Source organism: Gracilinanus agilis, chromosome 4, assembly GCF_016433145.1.
Source record: "Gracilinanus agilis isolate LMUSP501 chromosome 4, AgileGrace, whole genome shotgun sequence".
NCBI classification, from domain to species: Eukaryota; Metazoa; Chordata; class Mammalia; order Didelphimorphia; family Didelphidae; genus Gracilinanus; species Gracilinanus agilis.
The window spans coordinates 518,236,629-518,255,240 of record NC_058133.1 but is presented as its reverse complement, the minus strand read 5'-3'; the positions used below and the strand labels follow the sequence as shown (position 1 = coordinate 518,255,240).

Below are 18,612 nucleotides of genomic sequence, written 5' to 3'. Positions count from 1 at the left end.
CCAGGTTTTTTTTTTCACTTTTAACTTCAGAGGAAAGTGTGTTTATTTTTTAGAGATTGCAAAGAAAATATTTGTATTTCTGTAGCACAATTGAAATATTTTATTTTTCTGATAAAGCAAAATACAATAGAAAAGACAATTAGTTTTCAGTAATACCTATATTTCTATTTAGTATTAAATCTTCACGAGCCCCATTTTCTGGAAACAAAACCCTTTTTGTTTGCAAAGCTTCAACCAGAGCAGATACTTTCCTCACCAGGAAAAATAATTCCTCTGATGCAGGAATGATGTGAGATAGCTGGAGCTACAGCCTCAAAGAGAGTGTCAGAAAGGTACAGTTTGCATTTGAATCCATTTGTGGAGATCTGTGAACTGAAAACATCATTCAGTTGGAAATACTCTGACATCTGGTTGGAAAATGTGAAAAATAAATTAAGGAGTAAGCAAAGAGCAGTGCAGATCTAAGGAATTCTGGTTCAAGAATTCTCTCAGAATTCCTACTCAATATCTTGATCGGTGGGAAGGTTTTATCAGAACCCCAAAGGAGCCAACAGCTGGATTTCTCCAAAATTTCTCAGTTAGGATCCAGTCAAGCATGAGCTGCTGTGTACCTGGCCGCCCAAGAGCGAGCATCTTGGCCTCAAATGGGCATGGAAAAGCAGTGCTGCTAGCAGCTGAATACTTCCTTCTTACCAGGGACAGCTAGATGGTTTGTTTTCAACTTAGAGCCTTTTGCTGAAATTCGGAACTACTTCTGTTTCTGTGATTTCCCAGAAGACTGTCCAGCACCAGAAGGGCTGAGGTCCAGCTCCCAATTCAAGTAGCAAGGCAGTCAAGCAACCACTGAGGCCAAATCTGTGCTTTATATACTTGAAGGTCAGTTGGGGTAGGAAAACCATTTTGATGCAAAGCCTCTGCAAGTACTCCAAGACCCCTGCAGAGCTTCTTAAATGACCTTGTTTCCCCCTGAAATAAATTGAATATTGAATGTATTGGAGGTAATCATGACCTGTTGAATGTAATGACTGAATACTGAATAATCGATTTTCATTTCTGACTAAAGGATCAAATGAAATAATATTTATGAAAAACCATTTAGCCCAGTGCCTGACCCCATAGTAGGTCTCTTACATTTTTTAAAGGAAAATTCTTATTAATCCTCATCTAATTAGAAGACTTAAGAAAGTGAAGTGTATACTTCTGGTGGTGCAGGGAGAAGATGTGTTGAAGATGTGTTCCCTTCTAGGAAGTCATCTCAGGAGATCAGCCCCTCAGGGTGTCCTGGCTTTTCATAGCTCCTCTCTTCCTTCACTTATGAGCTCACAACTTTCCTAAAATCTCCAAGATTTTTTCCCCACTGGATCAAAAAGTGATGGTTAGTCCTGGGGGTGGGGGAAGCAGAAGAGTGAGTAGACATTTGTACAAAAGATTTATTTATTAATCAGGGATGAATCCTTTGTTTAACTGGGACTATACAGTGATTTTAAGAAAAAAAATTTTAAATTAGAATGACTTCAGGGGGCACGAGGATGAGGCAGAATTAAAGTGGTAGAATAGAGAAAGTTTAGCTTTCCCTACATTCTCCTTCAAACAACTTTCAAATAAGACCTCAAATTAAGTTCTGGAGTGGCAGAGCCCACAAAAGGTCAGAGTGAGGCATTCTTCCATTCTAAGACAACATAGGAGGGCAGAAAGAAAGAGCTACAATATGGTGTTGAGGCTAACCTGGAACCCATATGGATGAAACACCAATGGTAGGACCAGGTGATGAGGACAGAAGTGGCAGCATCTTGGAGCCCTGAAACCAGAAAGAGTATAATGATCTAGCAAGCAATAAGAAAGTGATTAAAGGCCTTCTCTGTGATAGCACTTGTTATAGGACCAGATTCTATTGGCATTTCCATTATCTGTACCTACTTCTGGGCCACATTTTAAGGTTAGAGAAGAGAACTTTGGGTCAAAGGGGAGTGTAATCTCTAGGAGGCCACTTTGCCAATTCCCTTGCATAGGTACACTTCTGGACCATAGATTAAGGACAGAAAGGAGCATTTTCAGTCAAAAGAGAGTGGAACCCCTGAGGGATCAGGAACCCTGAGGAATAGTATTGTTTCTGGTCGCAAGGGAGGAGAGGCCCAGAGGAGAAGTATTGATTGCAGTTCCAAGAAATCAGGGCCACTTTCTGGGTAAGGAACAGATTTTAAATAAAGAGAGCTATGATCCCACCTTTCCCCAGATCACACAACTCCTTCCAGTCCCCAGAAATAGCTCAGAAAATGGGAATGCAAAAAAGTCTGATGTCTGAAACAGAGCCTTTCATGCCCAAAACAGAGCAAAAAGTAAAAAATAAAATCACAAATCAAGAAATAGGGTGGACAATGAGGAAACAACAACAAAAAAGAACCTTACCATAAAAATCTATTACGATGTCAGGAAAGATCAAGAAACAATTTCTTAGTCAAAACGGGTATAAGCAGTTCCAAAGAAAAATATGAATTGAACATATTGCACTTCCCACCCCCAAAAGGCTGATTTTCAAAATCAAAGCAGAAGAGAAAAAAATTAGTAAAAAAGTAAAAGTAAAGGAGGAAAATTATGAAACAACAACAGCTTGGTTAAAAAAGGCATAAAAATAGTTTAGAAAATGACATCTTCAAAAACAGAATTGGCCAAATGGAAAAAAGAAGTAGAAATGGTCACTTAATAAAATAATTCTTTAAAAATTAGAATTGAGCAAGTGGAAACTAATGACTATGTGATATATCAAGAATAAAACTAAGACAAAAGAATGAAAAATAGAAGAAAATATGAAATATCTCATTCAGAAAGACAATTATAGGAAAATAGATCAAGAAAAGAAAATTTAAGAATTATTGGTTTATTTGAAAGCCATGATCAAAGAAAGATCCTAGCCATCACATTTCAAAAAAGCATTCAAAGAAAACTACCTTAGAACCAAACGGAAAAATAGAATTTTAATAGAAATCAAAAGAATCTACCAATGACCACTTGAGAGAAATTCCAAAATAAAAATGCACAGAAATAATATAGCCCAATTCCAAAGCTTCCAGGTCAAAGAAAAAATATTCCAAACAGCCAGGAAGCAATCATTCAAATCCCTGGGAGTCAAAACCAGGATCATGCAAAATCTAGCACAAGATCTTTAATTTATTAAAGGAATGGAAAGTTTGGAATGTGATATTCAGGAAAGCAATAGAACTGAGACTACAAAGGAGAATAACCCACCCAGTAAAACCTTTCAAGGGAAAAATGGATATTAAAGAAATAGAGGACTTTTAAAATCTCCTGAAAAAAAAGAATATAGTTAAATAGAAAAAAATTGACTTTCACAGGACATGTTAGAAAGCGGAATCCAAAAACATTTTTTTTTTACCAAAAAATCCCCCCAAAACACTTGAACTAGAAAGACATAGGTAGAGTTAAAATGAAGAGCTGGAGCAGGATCCAATATAATCCAGCTGGAATTAAAAAAAGAAATAAATAGGGGTAGTAATCATGACTTCAGACAAAACAAAAGCAGAAAGAGACCAAATTAAAGGGGATAATCAGACAAATTATATTTTGCTGAAAGGTACCATAGATAATGAAATAATACATAAAAAATGTTTATAGCAAGTTTCTGTATTAAAAGTCCTTATTTTTCAAATATATTCTAAATATAGCACTGAATCCAATCTATAAAAATATGAATCATGCCCCAAATGATAAATGGTCAAAGGATATAAACAGGCAGTTTTCACAAGAAGAAATCAAAACTCTGTAGTCATATGAAAAATACTCTAGATCCCTTTTGATTAATTTAATTTAATTTAATTTAATTTAACTTAATTTAATTTAATTAAGACAACTCTGAACCATCACCTCACACCTATCAGAAATAACAAAATGCTGGAAGAGTTGAGGGAAAAAGTTATGTTACAGAACTATTGGTGGAATTGCGAATTGGTCCAACCATTAAAGAGAACAATTTTGAACTAAGCCCAAAGGGCTATAAAATTGTACGTACACTTAGACCCAGAAATACCAATACTAAGCCTGCACTCAAAAGAGATCAAAGAAAAAAAGAAAAAGGATGCATAGGTCCATCTAAAACTGTTCATATCAGCTCTTTTTTGGGGTGGCAAAGAATTGGAAATCAAGGATAAGCACATCAACTGGGGAACTTGTAGCATTGTATGATTGTGATGGAGTGCCATTATACTGTGGGAAATGACAAGGGGATTGTTTCAGAAAGAAAACAAAAAATTATTTCCTCCATGGATTTTTTTCTACTGTTAGCAATTATGTCTTGTTTCATAACATGAAAAACAGGGAAATATATGCTATATGATAATATATGTACAACCTTTATCATATTACTTGCCTTCTTGGGGAGGGGTAGGAGTAGGAGGGGAGGGAAAAAAGAGTGACACAGAGTTTTTGTACATAGCTAATGTGAAAATTTGTTTTTCTTGGATAAGCATATTTATTATAATTTGTTAACATTTACCTAAAATCATGTACTATATTATTGTTATGCTATATATCATATGTTATATATAAAAGAAACTAAAAATAAATGGTAATTCACAAAAAATTAAAAGAATAAATGCACCACCGATGAAGATGAAATTAAAGGGACTATTAGGAGCTATTTTGTTCAGTTTCATCATTTTCAGTCATGTCAGATTCTTCATGACTCCCTTTTCTTTTCAGAGATATTGGAATAATTTTGCATTTCCTTTTCCAGCTCATTTTACAGATGAGGGAAATGAGGCAAAAAGGGTTAAGTGATGTTCCCAGTGTCAAACAAATATCTGAGGCCAGATTCAAACTCGGGTCTACTGACTCCAGGCCTGGCAGTATATCCACTGCACCACCTCATTGCCCTATTATATGCCAGTAAAACTGGCAAAAATTTTTTTCTTAAAAAAAATAAAACAACTCTTTGGGATATAAACCTAGTAGTGGTATTTCTAGATATTAAGTGTATGAGTCAAATTTACTTTTATTTTTTTAAACCTTTACCTTCCCTCGTGGAATCAATATTGTATATTGGCTCCAAGGCAGAAGATTGGTAAGGGTGGGCAATGAGGGTTAAGTGACTTGCCCAGGGTCACCCAGCTGGGAAGTGTCTGAGATCAGATTTGAACCTAGGACCTCCCATCTCTAGGCCTGGCTTTCAATCCACTGAGCTGCTACCCAGCTGCTCCCTTCAAACTTATTTAAAAAAAAATAACCTTTCTTTGGTTGAAAAATAGTAAAAAGATAAGAACAGTCAGTTTTCAGAACAAGCAAAGCTATAGTCTTGTGAAAAAATGCTCTAAATCACTACTGATTAGAAAAATGCAAATTAAAACAACTTGGAGTTACCACTTCCAAATTATTAGATTGGTAACACGTTAAAAAAGGAAAATGCGGGGCAGCTGGGTAGCTCAGTGGAGTGAGAGTCAGGCCTAGAGACAGGAGATCCTAGGTTCAAACCCGGCCTCAGCCACTTCCCAGCTGTGTGACCCTGGGCAAGTCACTTGACCCCCATGGCCCACCCTTACCAATCTTCCACCTATGAGACAATACACTGAAGTACAAGGGTTAAAAAAAAATTGAAAAAAAGAAAAGGAAAATGCTCAATGCTAAAGGGGATATAGAAAAATTGGGACACTAATGCACTGTTGGTAGAATTGTGAACTAGTTCAACCATTCTGTAGAGCAATTTGGATCTGTGCCCAAAGGGCTATACAATTGTGTGTATACCCTTTGACCCAAGGATTCTGCTACTAGTTCTCCATCCCAAAGAGACAAAAGAAAAGGGTAAAGGACCCACATGTAGAAAAATACTTCTACTGGCTCTTTTTGTGGTGGGAAAGAAATGGACATTGAGAGGATGTTTATCAACTGGGGAATGACTGAACAAATTATGCAATGCAATTATGATGGAATACTATAGATCTATGAGAAATGATGAGCAAGATGGTTTCAGAAAAACCTGGGAAGACTTGTATGAATTTACGCAAATAAAATGATCAGAACCAGGAGAACGTGGTACACAGTGACAGTAATATTGTAAGGATGATCAACTGGGAAAGACTCATTCTGATGAAAATAAAGACCCAAGACAACTGTAAAGGGATCATGATGAACAATATTATGTATCTCCACAGAGAGCCCTGATGAACTCTGAATGGAAATTGAATCGTACTTTTAAAAACTTTCCTTATCTTTATTGTTTTCTTTTGCTTATATGGAAATCTGTTTTTCATGACACATGGATAATCAAAATCAAATTGTTTTACTTCTCAAGGATGGGCTATGTGGGAGAGGGGGCTAGAATTTTGGAACTCGACAATTAAAAATATATTGTTCAATAATTTTAAATATAATTAGGAAATATTTAACACAATAAAAATAATTTTAAAAAATAAATAGGCTGGGCAGCTGGGTAGCTCAGTGGATTGAGAGTCAGACCTAGAGACGGGGGAGGTCCGAGGTTCAAATCTGGCCTCAGACACTTCCCAGCTGTGTGACCCTGGGCAAGTCACTTGACCCCCATTGCCCACCCTTACCATTCTTCCACCAAGGAACCAATACACAGAAGTTAAGGGTTTAAAAAAATAAGAAAAATAAATTAAAAATTAAAAAAAAAAACAGGCTGATTATCCCAGGTGACAGTGATGGAAGTTACCTGGGTGAAGAAATAGGAGGGAATGGAGAGAAAAGATCATTGAGTCCTACATGGATTGGAGTCTTAGGGTGATCACTTTCTACCACTAAAGAAAGGACAAGGATTCATTTTTCATTCATAAAAGAGGAAACTGAGGACTCACCAGGCGAAGTCATTTGTTTGAGGCCACACAAAAGAGGGGAGATTTCGGCTTACTAGAGAGACAGTGTTTTTTCCAGTGTACTACAATCGCTCCTAGTGCCAGGCATATCTGGCAAAGGACCATTCCATAAAATTCATGGGGAAAAAACTGTACTTAGGTATTTGGTCAATACCCTACTTTGTTACTGATATCCTTTTTTTTTTTACCATTTCATGGATTATAAACATCTATATCTATATCTATATCTATATACATCCTATAGAAAACTGTTATTCTTTGTTTTGCTTATGCTCCGTGATTATTGTCTGTGGATATTTTCCTGGTCCTTTGTTTGGGAGTGGGGGTTTTGTTAGGGGCTGGAGGGTCTCCCTCACAAGGTAAGGTGGTCCACGCTGGTTCAACACAGACACATTGATGAGTTAACAGTATTTGTTAAATGTTTACCATCTGCCAAGTGCTCTGATAAGAGCTAAGGATTAAAAAAAAAAAAAAAAAAAAAAAAAAAAAGCAAAGCCTTGGTCCCTGCTTTCCAGGAGCTATCCAGGAGCTAAAACTCCCCTAACCAGGTACAAAGGCCCTGGAAGGTAGCCATAGGGGAGAAAGGCTCAGCCTTCCAGCTGACAATTTAGGGGCAGCCACTGAGGGAGCCTTCTCTTGCTTCGGGAGGACCCTACCCAATCCTGTGTCTGGTGGCATGGAGGTTCCCTGCGAGGCAGTTACCTACCCTCCCATATCTGATGGTTTCCCCGCTTTACATACTGTTGGAAATGACCCCCATCTAAAATGATCCACAGGACCTTGAGCCCCGCTGGCCAGCTGCCCCTGCATAAGAAACCGGTTTAGTTACACCAAAATGGCCAGCCTGGCTTATTCTTCATCAGAGAGCCATGTATGCCTGAGCCCTGCTCCCAGCTCGGGCACTGCTAGGTACTACCAACCAAGTCTGCGTTTTTCCTGAGGAGTCTTTTGATCCCCAAAGCCTCTGCTGCCGCGCCCTGCTGGTGTGGTTTGACCTGGGCACTGAAAGTCCAGCCAGTGGAGGAGAAGCTCTGGCAGATGCTCCCAAGCCCAGCAGCCTTTGAGTTTCTTCCTAGTGGTGTAGGGTGACTGCTGCTGGAGCACCAGCCCAATTAGCTTCGGAAAGGCGCCTTCCCCCGGAGGCTGGTCCTGGGATTGAAGCCACCCTCTTCTTTATTTTTTTCCACAGTCCTGTCAGACTTGTTGAAGCCAATGCACAAGGGAGGGGTTCTGCAGTGCCTCTAGACACCCCGCTCCTTCCCCGTCCTCCCCAAGAACTTGGCAGAATCAACCATGTGTCCCTGAGAAGAATTGGCCACAGTGAATCTGCAGTTAGTTCTGAGGAAGAGGAGGAGGAAGACTAAGAAGCTGTGCACCCCAGGGCGGATTTCTGGCTCCGGGAAAAGCTATCAACTCATTCAAAACGAAGTCTGATTGAGGCTCTAATTCTTAATTGTAATGAGCGCGCACGTGCGCGCACACAGAGTGAAAAAGAAGGAAGCCCGTTATCTTCCCCGGCTCACTGGACAGTGTCAGCTTCTTTAAGCACTTCCCATCTAGTTAGGTCAAAAAAATAAGCCCTTAGTAAGCACCTGCTTCATGCCAAATCTTGCTAGTAATTGTCATCTGGGAGTTCAAAGGGGCAAAGATTCAACAAACATTTATTGAGCACTTGCTGTGTACCGGGTGCCCCCTCCCTCCCTGCTCCCCCCTTTTTTTCTCCCAAGCAGTTTATATTGCAGTGGGGGGGAGACAACCCATAAAAGGAAACCAGAAAGTTCCGGTGGTTGCAGGGAGGTACGTGCGTGGCAGAATAGAAGTGACCCGCAGCTGGGAGGGGTCCCCCTGTGCCCGAGAGTGTAGGGAGCCGGGACACCACCCAGGCCATTCTGCAAAACGGCCAAACGTGGGAAGCTTCCGGGATGTCCACAGCGAAGCACCCGCAGAGGCTGCCTTCCCCGGACGTCCCCCAGGGGCCCCTGCTCCAGGAACCCCGGCCTTTGGTGCCTTCTCCCAGCACAGGCGGCCTGGGGTTTGGCGCAGCTCCATCCTGGACCTAGGGGCCGGGGGGGGCGGGGGCGGGGCCTCTCATTTCCCTCCTTCTCCAAACCTGGCGTCAGGCAGGCAGACACAAATGACTGGCGAACTGAAACGAAGAACCAAGTCAGGTTCAAATCCCGCTACGGGCGAGCTGTGCCAAGCCTTACTGTCTCTGCGCTGCAGTTCCTCCTCCTGTCAAATGAGGAGAGCCTAAGACCCCCCGGAGCCCCAAAGCTCTGCCCCAGCCCCCTTCTTGTGCGTATCGGCCAATCCAAAGAGCCCTGGCACTGGGCCCCCCTCTTGGGACCAGCCTGAGCTGGGAATTCCCCCCTGGGGGCTCTGTCCCGTCTGGGTCGGAGATTAGGGACTCCCTAAGGGGCCCTCCTCGGGCCTCCGTCCGGATGCCCCTCCGGGCGGGATCCGAGGCCAGGATGGGCGCAAACTGTTGCCCTCTTGAAGGAGAGGCGGCTGTGTCCCGCCCCGGCAGGGGCGGCAGCTGGAAGGAAGGGGCAGGCTGCCCACCCCCCCTCCCCAAGATGTAGGTGGGTCTAAGAGGGCAGCCAAGCACTGAGGGGGACGCAAAAGTGCGGGCTTGCGTGGGCAGGAAGCCTGCGCCAGCGGGACAGAGCTCGGAGGCAGGGCCGGCAGGGTAGGGCGCGGAGGGGCGACGTTGGTGCCAGGCGTAGGTGCCAGAGCGCGTCTTCCTCTCGTGCCCCCGGATCCAGGGCTGAACGGAGCTGAGCCAAGCTAGGCGGGGTGACGGGCCGGGCCGGGGAGGGAGCAGGCGTGGGGGGCGGGGGACGGGGAGGGCAGGGAAGACTTCGCTGCTTCTCCCTGGGTCTCCGCCCCGCGCCCAGCCCGAACCCTTGCCGGAGCCGAGGCTGGCAGAGCCCGTCCAGGAGCGGGAGGGGAGGGCAGCCCTGTCTAGCCCCGCCCCCCCAGTCCGGCTCACTGCCGGACCTGGGCCCCCAGAGCCCTTCGGACCTGAGCTCGAGCCAGAGCCTGACAGCACCATGTACGCTGGCCGCCGCCGGAGGAAGCCCGTGCCCAGGACGTGAGTGCCAGGCCTGCGGGAGGACAGCTCCGCGCGGCCGCTCATTGGGGGGCCCCAGGCAGGGGCGGGATTTGGGGGAGGCCCAAGTTCAGGCACGGAGCCGGCAACGGAGCTCCTGAGGGAGGCCACCGGAGGGGTGGAGGACAGGAGGCCCGGGCCCCGGAAGGGAGGAGGAGGAGAACCTTCAACTATTCTCCTTCGGTTCTTTTTCATCCATTCACTATCCTGATGTATGACCTTGGGCAAGTCCCTGTCCCTTTCTTCGCGCACCCTCCCTCCCCCCTCCCTGGATGGTGCCTCTGCTGGAACTACAGCCTCATTTTTAACTCACTCTCTGCTCCAGACCCCACACTCCTGGCGCTTTGCTGGAGAGTCGGGGGTCCCGGGCTAGAATGGGACTCCGAGGCTCACTGGCTGAGGGATCCTGCCCAATTCATCTCCATTCTGAGCCTCCGGGGCCTGCCAGACAAGGCCGGCTGGGCTTAGTGAGCTGTCAACCCCAGACCTGCCCAGGGTCCCAGAAGGAAAAGTTTCTTGTTCCTCAGCAGGCTGGTGGAGGGGGAGGAGAAGGGGCGCTGTTCGGACTTCCAGGGAGGATTAGGGGCTCAAGAGACCCAGGATGGGGAACGGGTCGGGGAGAGGATGGAAGCTCCCCGCAGCCAGCCTGGAGGTGGCTGTGGCCCTCCTCAGAACTTTCCTTCCCCCACCCAAAAAAAGGCACTGGATTTGGTGTCAGAGGAAATGAGTGCGAATCTAGAGGCTTCAGCTGCTACATAACTACCTGTATGAATTGGAGAAAGTCACTGCCCCTCTCAGAGATTGGGTTACTTTATCTATAAAATGAAGAGGACTGGACTAGATGGCATTTGTTCTTCCCCTTGGAGTCGGAGGAGCTGGTTTCAAATCCTGGCTCAGCCCATTATTGTGTGAGGCCTTTGGACAAGTCCCTTCCCCTCTCTGGGCCTCAGTATCTGGATCCCTGAAAATAGAAGGTTGAATTAAATAAACCCCCAGGCCCTGCTCAGCTTTTTGGGGGGGATTCGCCCAGTCTGGTGGCACTGTCCTATCTGTCATGGGGTAGGGCTGGCCTAACCCTTCTAGACTGCCATAGGAGTGGGAGGTGCTTCGCTCTGCTCCCAGCAGAGAAGAAAGAGCTGGGAGAAGGCCAAAGCACAGCCCACCCCCTGCAGGGCTCACCAGAGGAAGCACCACTTGTGCTGCCCCTCTTGGATCATAGGATTCGAGCAGAGGAAAGTGGCTAACCCAACAGCAGCAGCCGCACCACCACCAATGCCAGCAGCAGCAGCAGCAGCAGCAGCCCATTTTCCTGACAGGAAACTGGACTAGAAGATTTTCCCAGTATCCCTTAGCTCATTATCGGTAGAGCTAGGATGCAAACTCGAATCCTCTGCCTCCGTCTCTCTAGCTATCTCTCTGGCTCTGCCTGTCCCTACCTCCTCTGGCTCTTACACTTTCTTCCCCAGAACACCAGTGTTCCACCCAGTTTCCATTCTGCAAGGGAGCAAGCATCCCACCTCCCTCCTGGTTCTGTGGCCACCTCCTCCTCCTTCCCGTGGAACGTCTGCTGGGGAGCTGGCATCTCCAGCCCAGAGAGAGAGAGAAGGGGCAGGCTCGGGGCTGCCTCTGTCCCGAGGCGGAGGCTGGGGCTCTTCTTTCCATTTCTGAGGGGCGCAGGTTTGCATTTTTCTAGTCCAAGGCTCATTTCATAAAAAAGGTTGAGGTTTTCTTCCTCCCCTCCCCATCCTAGTCTGCCTCACTGAGGAGGAGCAAAGAACGAGCCATTGATTGCCCCCAAGCCTTGGGTGTCCTCTGATTGTGGAGCAGACAGAGGAATATCATTGGGGGCCCACTAGGTCTGACCATCTCTTCCCCTGCCTGGTGCAATAGGACCTGCCTGGTGCAATAGGCTTTTAGAGAGGGATGTAGAGCCCCTGCCTTTGTTGGTCCTCCCTGAAGCGATGGCTCCTAATAGAGGACAAAAGATGGAAAGGAGGTGGGACGAAAGGTCTTGGCTCTCTCTTTGGTCTTCTTGGAAGGTGTGAGGTGATCTGGGACTGAGGAAAGGGAATTTCTAGGCCCTGGCCAGGCAGGCAGCCCCTCAAGAAATACTCTTTGAGTTGAATTGGAACCCTGAGGAAAGCAGTCATTTCCTCGCTGGGGAGGGGTAGGAGCTCTTTTGAGTCTTACTCTGAATCAGAAGCTCCAGGATTGGGAGACACTGAGAAAATCAACATCCTTCAGCTTGCTCATTAGACAGGGGTTCCCAGGCCAGATGATTTAAAGAATGCCTGGGGGTGGGTGGCTGGAAGCCCACTAACAAATAGTGGGCCCTCCTCTCCCCTTGTTTCCTGAGGACTAGCAATGATTGGGAGCAGGAGGGGGAAGGCCTACCATTGTAACATGTCTGTCTTTGCCCCTCCCACCCCCCAACTGCAGGGCCAAGTTGCCTCCCTCTGAAGGTGTCAAGTCAAACCCCTCCAAGCGGCACCGGGAGAGGCTGAACTCTGAGCTGGAGTGCCTGGCTAGCCTGCTGCCCTTTCCCAACGAGGTCATCTCCAGCTTGGATAAACTGTCCATCCTGCGGCTCACCGTCAGCTACCTGCGCACTCAGAGCTTCTTCCAAGGTAAGCCCTGGGCCCCGGCTCACTCTAGATCTTGCCCAAGAGGAGTAGAAGAGGCAAGAGGCAACCTCCAGCAAGGAAAAGGGGGGCAAAAAAGGCTTTATTCTCCTCTTTAAGGTCCTTTGGAAGTGGCCACTATGATTGCTATGACCATCGTCATCGCTATCACACCATCTTCCCAAACGAGACTTCCCTGCCTCATTGGATCTTAGTGGGATCCCATTTCTTGTCCTCAGCAAGAACAAATTCAATTCCTTTCAATCATGTGAGGAAAAATCAAGTGAATTCTGAAAGTCCTAACTAAGGCAGGTCAGTTTCCAGTATGAAATATGGGGGTTTCTTGGGTGCCTGGGACTATTCCAACACAAACGTGGCACGAAGGTTAATGCTGAATCTGAGCTGTATTCAGGAATAGTAGTAACTCGAGTGTGGACCTGCGGAAAGACTGGCAAAAGCTTCCAAATTTTTCTTTGTCGACTACATTTCTACAGTCTGCTTATATTCTATCTTGTAGAAATGTTCACCTTTTGGATGGCACTTAGTGATCCAAACCTTTCAAAAGAGCTAGAAGGATTAAGAGGAAGGAGGAAGTCCTGTCTTAATGGGCTCTGAACTCTCCTGGAGGCAAAAAGCAATTTCAACTCTGAAAGTCATGGATCGATTAAAAAAAAATATGCCTTCTTGAGAGGGAATCTAGATTACTGCTCCAGAAAAACAGAAAGATACGAACACACCTGCCCATCCACTCAAGTCATCTTGCTTAGAGCTGGCAGCTACAATCCTAGTTAGAAGGCAGTAGCTTACTTTCCGGTCTTGTATCCCTTCTATTTTGACTTAAGTTCCTTTGATGATCTCTTTATTTACACAAGGCATGCTTTTTTCCATGGAAAGATGAGCCGTGTTTCCACTCGATGATTCTATTTTCAGATATATCTTGTTTTCATTGAAAAGAGGTCTTTGGTTTTTGGCCGTACCTACCATTTTCTTCATTTGGATGTTGTTCAGATAAACAGTCAAAAATATTTATCCAGCGTGCTTCCATTCATTGGTTTGAGGAGCATCTGTTTGTTCGATGATGTCAACTGTTCCTCCAGATGTATTTTGTGTATTTGTACATGTTCATGTGTCTGTATGTGCATTTGTGTCAGGGAATAACAACACTGTTCATTGGAGCCCCCATTTCTCACCCCAGAAATCTGGAGAGTGGGTTTTCCAGGCATCAATCCTTCCTCTATGTTGTAGCCCATGCAGTGTTATATTTGGCAAATATGCTTTCATTCTCTCCTTCATCATCCTTTCCTTTTTATAACACTTAATCCCTTTCCAGGTCCTCTCTCCCTTTTGCATCTTTGGCACAGAACGTGTGTCCTTTGTCATATTTTGGGACAGATGGGTTCAAGAACAGTGTAGAAATGAATGTATGATTCGAACGAAGATCAAAGGATACGATTGCAAGTCCTAAACTGATCTAAGGAGGCTCTTCTTTGTGACTTTCAATTGGTCTTTTGACATCGATGATAAAGCAAAAAGCGATCTATTATTTAGAAAAGCAATTGTTCTATATTTTTTCTTGCATTTTAACCCTCCCCCAATAGATTTTAAACCTTTTCATTTAATTTCAGACTTCTCCTGCACTGTATGCTGTGTGCTTTATTACTTCTGTTTATTTTAGGGTGTTGTCCATTAGTCTTCCAGGCATGCCTGTGTACATGTGTGCTTGTGCATATATTTTTGATTTAGGATGATAGACTTGGTAACAAACATACAAATTCGTATTCAAGAAGTCTGGAGAGTGGGTTTGCCAGACATTTCAACATTTGTTTTGCTACCTCCTTTCTAGTGGTACATTTGTTAAATAAGCTTTTATCATCATCATCATCTTCATCATGCTTTCCTTTTTGAAGCCTTTACTACCTTCTCAGGTCTTTCCCTACCCTTGCTCGTTCGATACGATCACTGCACAACATCCTTTGTCATATTTTGGTATAGATGGTTTTGACGACAATGTTGAAATGTGAGTGTTGGTATTTTAAAAAATCTAGTGGTATTTTGAGTCAATCTATTTCATGTCTCATGGTAGTGGGAATTGTGTTGTCCTAATTTTCCAAGAAACCAAGGATGAACCTCGGTTGATAACTGTCTTTTCTAGGCTTACCCAATTCAACTATGGTGGGCCATCACTGTATATTCAAAAATATCTGCTTGAAAAGGACTCATATTTTCTGACCTGAAAGTTTTCCTGAATTTGATATCTCACTCTTCATTTTACTTTGAATATTTTTTTTTCTAAATGAGAATGGATTTGAAGTCATTATTCTACTTCTAGAATGAATGGAAAGAGCCTTTTCCCTTTTGAACCACGTCCATCTAGTCTTTGCATCCTTTTTTCCTACTAACACTCCAACTCCATGTTTAATGGGCTTTTTTTTTTTTTAAGCTTGAACTCATCTCCTGAATTAGTAAGCAGACTGGTGTCAAATGAAGCTTGTTTTTTTTCGCCAACTCCCTTTTCAGAAAGCATCTCTGATGCATCAGGAGTGAAATAAGAAAAAGAGTATTGAGAAATAGAAATAATAGCAATTTAATAGAGGCATGAAATATTTGGGATTTTTAAAAAAGTGTGCCTGAAATCATCAAAGTTAATTTTTGTGGTTTAAAACCCATATGGACTTTTTTCCCTTGAGTTGACCATGTTGTTTGTTGGAAGTCAGTGGTGCAGTGCAGCCATTGGGCTCTTCTGGGGCATTAATAATGTAAAACTTGCAGCTAAAGAATTTCTCAAAGGGAGGAGGGGAGGCAGAGATGCCTTAAAACAGCAGCTTTGAAAGGGTTCATCAAGTCATCAAGAAACCCAATGCCCTTATTTTCCACTGGAAATGAAATTCTTTTGAGATAACCTCACATCCAAATAAACAAAATGAAGACCGAAATGGATAGATTGAGAGTGGAGAGTCCTCACTAATGAGACTCTGGATGATAAAAGTTGTTTTTCTTTTAATATAGTCTTGGGATGGACAGTGTTATTTTCGCTTAATCAGATATGGCTTTTTCCCAATCTTGCTTTCATATTGACCCTGAGTAAGAGCCTTAACATCTTTTTGTTCTAGTTTTCTCATCTTTAAAGTCTAAATTCCCTTTCAACTCAAAATCTATAATCCCAAGATTCTAAGATAAGCATGCGGCCACATCAACAAAGGAAAGGTGATTGTGGATGAATCTTGGTTGGAGTGTTTTAGCTGATGAAGGTCAAGGGGGGAGGAGGTAAACAAGAATTTATTAAGTGCTTAAAATGGGCCAGGCACTGCACTAAATTCTGAAGATATAAATATAAGCAAAAAGAAAGATACTTCCTGTCTTTGGGAATACATGAGGGATCTGAAAGGGGGAAGAGGAGATGGGATATGAAGACCCCAGGGTCATGGTTCTGACCTGGGCCATCAGGGTCCTTCCAAAAAATGGAGACCACAAGAGAAAGTTACCAATGGGAAGATGTTAAGCCAGTCACTAATGAAAACTCTAGATCCCCAAAATGCCCAGATAACTATTCTCATTTAACCAGTCCAATGCTTTCTCCCTGATCATGGGAATAATTTGGAGGTTTAGAACTTATTCTCAACCCTGATTAATGACAGGAAATGAAACATGCTCGCTGGATGGCTAACGATGTACTGAAGGCAATTAAATGGCACAGTGGAGAGAATCTTCTACCTTAAGTCAGGAAGACATTTTAAATTCAATATTTCCAAAAACTGAACTCATCATCTTTCCTCCTAAACTTTGCCTATTACTGAAGAGGGCAACATTATCTTCTCAGTCCCTCAGGCTCACAACCTCGGAATCACTCTGGGTTCCCCATTCTCTTTTACCTCCCTCCCCCACTATCCAATACAGTGCCTATCATTCTCACCTCTGCAGACTCTTGAATGTGCCCCATTCCCTCCTCTGACACTGTTCCCTCTTTGGTGCACTTCAAACCTGGATTATTACAATAGCCACTTCAGGTCTCTCCCCATCCAATCCATCCTTCATTCAGCCACCCAAAATAATCTTCCTAAAGCGAATGTCTGATCATGTCATCCTCTACTCAATAAACTCCAGTGGCCCAGTCCCCTGTAGGAGCAAAGACCCTCTAGTTCAGGGGTCGGCAACCTTTTTGGCTGTGGGAGCCATAAACGCCACATTTTAAAAAATGTCATTTCATGAGAGCTGTACAGTGCTCACAGTGCCGCTCCTGTAACAGTGCCTGAAAAAAAAAATGGACTTTATGGCTCCTGCAGAAAGAGCCAGATCTGGCCCTCAAAAGAGCCAGATATGGCTCGAGAGCCATACGTTGCCAACCCCTGGTCTAGTTGGAGTTCAAAGACCTTTATAAGCTGCCCCTCTCCTTTCTTTCTACTTTTCTTACACTTTACTCCCCAATACTTTGATCCGGTGACCCGGGCTTCTTGGCTGGGTCCAGGATCAACCAAACAAAGGAGACACTCCATCTCATCACTCCAGACAATTCCTCTGTCTGTCCCCTCTGCTCAGAATGCCCTCCCTCTTCTACACCAAACCTTTCTGCTCCCTTTAAGTCTCAATTAAGATTAAATTTAGCTAAAGTGAAAATAAATTAAAATTCTACCTTCCAGGATCCTTCTCCCTCTTAATTCAAATTATCTCCACTGGACTTTAATGAGTCTGGAAGAGAGAGTGAAGTTGATTACTTTGTGCAATTCTGCTTCACTTAAATGCAATTCACGTGCAAGTCAAGACATCATTCCATGACGTCCTTGATCCTCTTTGAAATGAAGGATAAAGGGCAGATTTAGGCTGTACGTAGGTGGCTTTGTGGACATTTATTTGCATGTTGCCTCCCCAATTACACTACAAGCTCCGTGAGAGCAGAGATTCTCTTTTGGTTCTTCTTGTATCCCCAGACCTTAGCGCAGTGCCCATCAAATAACAGTCACTTAATAAATATTGATTGATGGATTAATTGATAGGAATACTTGAATTCAAGTCTAGTTTTAAACATTCATGAGCACTGAGATCCTGGACAAGTCATATAGTTTCTTGATTCTTAGCCACTTGACTTAGTTTCTCAACGATAAAACAGGGAAAATAATAGCACTTAGGAATAAAATGAGCTATCAGAGGATAAAATGAGATACTATTTATAAAATACTGTAGGAATGATCGCCATTATATTTCTATTACTCCCTCCATTATTGTTACTTGATATTTCATTAGCAAAAGGATATTTATACTATCCTGAATGAATGAAAAAAATTCAGTGGGGAGTACCCGGGTTCAGGCTCTAAGCTGGATGTCTCCTTGGAGGATCCTTGTTTACTATCCACAGCGAGTCTGTACAGAAGAGTTACCTTGAGCCAGTATGTAAGGTGCTGTTAGTCGGGGCGTACTATCAGACTTATTGCCCCCCTTTGGGCCTATTAGCAGCAAACCTTTCAAAATTAAAATGCCTGCAACACCCCAGTGTACTAAACTGGATAAGACTGGGGAGGGCAGCAGGCAGAAAAGTATCTCCTTTTGTTTTTCTTTTTGAAAATGAACTCAACAAATTCTTTGGAGAAATAAGGAGAATAGATTTGAGTTGTTATTTTTACTCTAGTCAGGCAGATTCTAAGTGTTTGGGAGCAATTTGGGGGTGATTCTTTTGATGTCTGAATTCTTAGACATCCTTCCTCAGAAGTGAATCTGCAAAGAAGGTGTGTTGGGAAGGACATCTCTCCATGCAAATTGAGAGTGCACCCCTCTAACTAGAAGGGGGATTTCTATGGATGGAGGCAGGCTTGCCAAATATGCTTAAAAATGGGTCCCTCGGAGGAGCACTTAGCCCATCAGGAGCCCTGGGGCCTCTTCTTCTCCAGGCTGAAATTTCATAGGATGGTACCAGATCAGAAACTTTGAGGAAGATTAAAATTCCTTTTTTGTCCCAGGAAATATGAGTAGAAAATAAGAGCAGCCTGGAAGGGCTGCTATTATCACCACTCTGAACTAGTCCACAGAAAGCTCAGGAGTGTCCCGAGGAGAG

At 43.9% G+C, this 18,612-nt stretch overlaps 2 protein-coding genes across 2 annotated transcripts in view; both read left to right on the top strand.

Moving 5' to 3' along the window:
• The window catches only part of LOC123246916 (aryl hydrocarbon receptor-like), a 125,667-nt gene extending 117,764 nt beyond the window's left edge, over positions 1-7,903 (top strand). The window contains exon 14 of the mRNA XM_044675691.1: positions 7,801-7,903. Coding sequence (XP_044531626.1) covers positions 7,801-7,903 — 103 coding nt within the window. The remainder of the gene's footprint in view (positions 1-7,800) is intronic.
• A 1,986-nt stretch (positions 7,904-9,889) lies between these two features.
• The window catches only part of LOC123247628 (aryl hydrocarbon receptor-like), a 64,547-nt gene continuing 55,824 nt past the window's right edge, over positions 9,890-18,612 (top strand). Inside the window, exons 1-2 of the mRNA XM_044676575.1 lie at positions 9,890-9,933; positions 12,391-12,578. Of these exons, the coding sequence (XP_044532510.1) occupies positions 9,893-9,933; positions 12,391-12,578 (229 nt within the window). The 5' untranslated portion in view covers positions 9,890-9,892. The remainder of the gene's footprint in view (positions 9,934-12,390; positions 12,579-18,612) is intronic.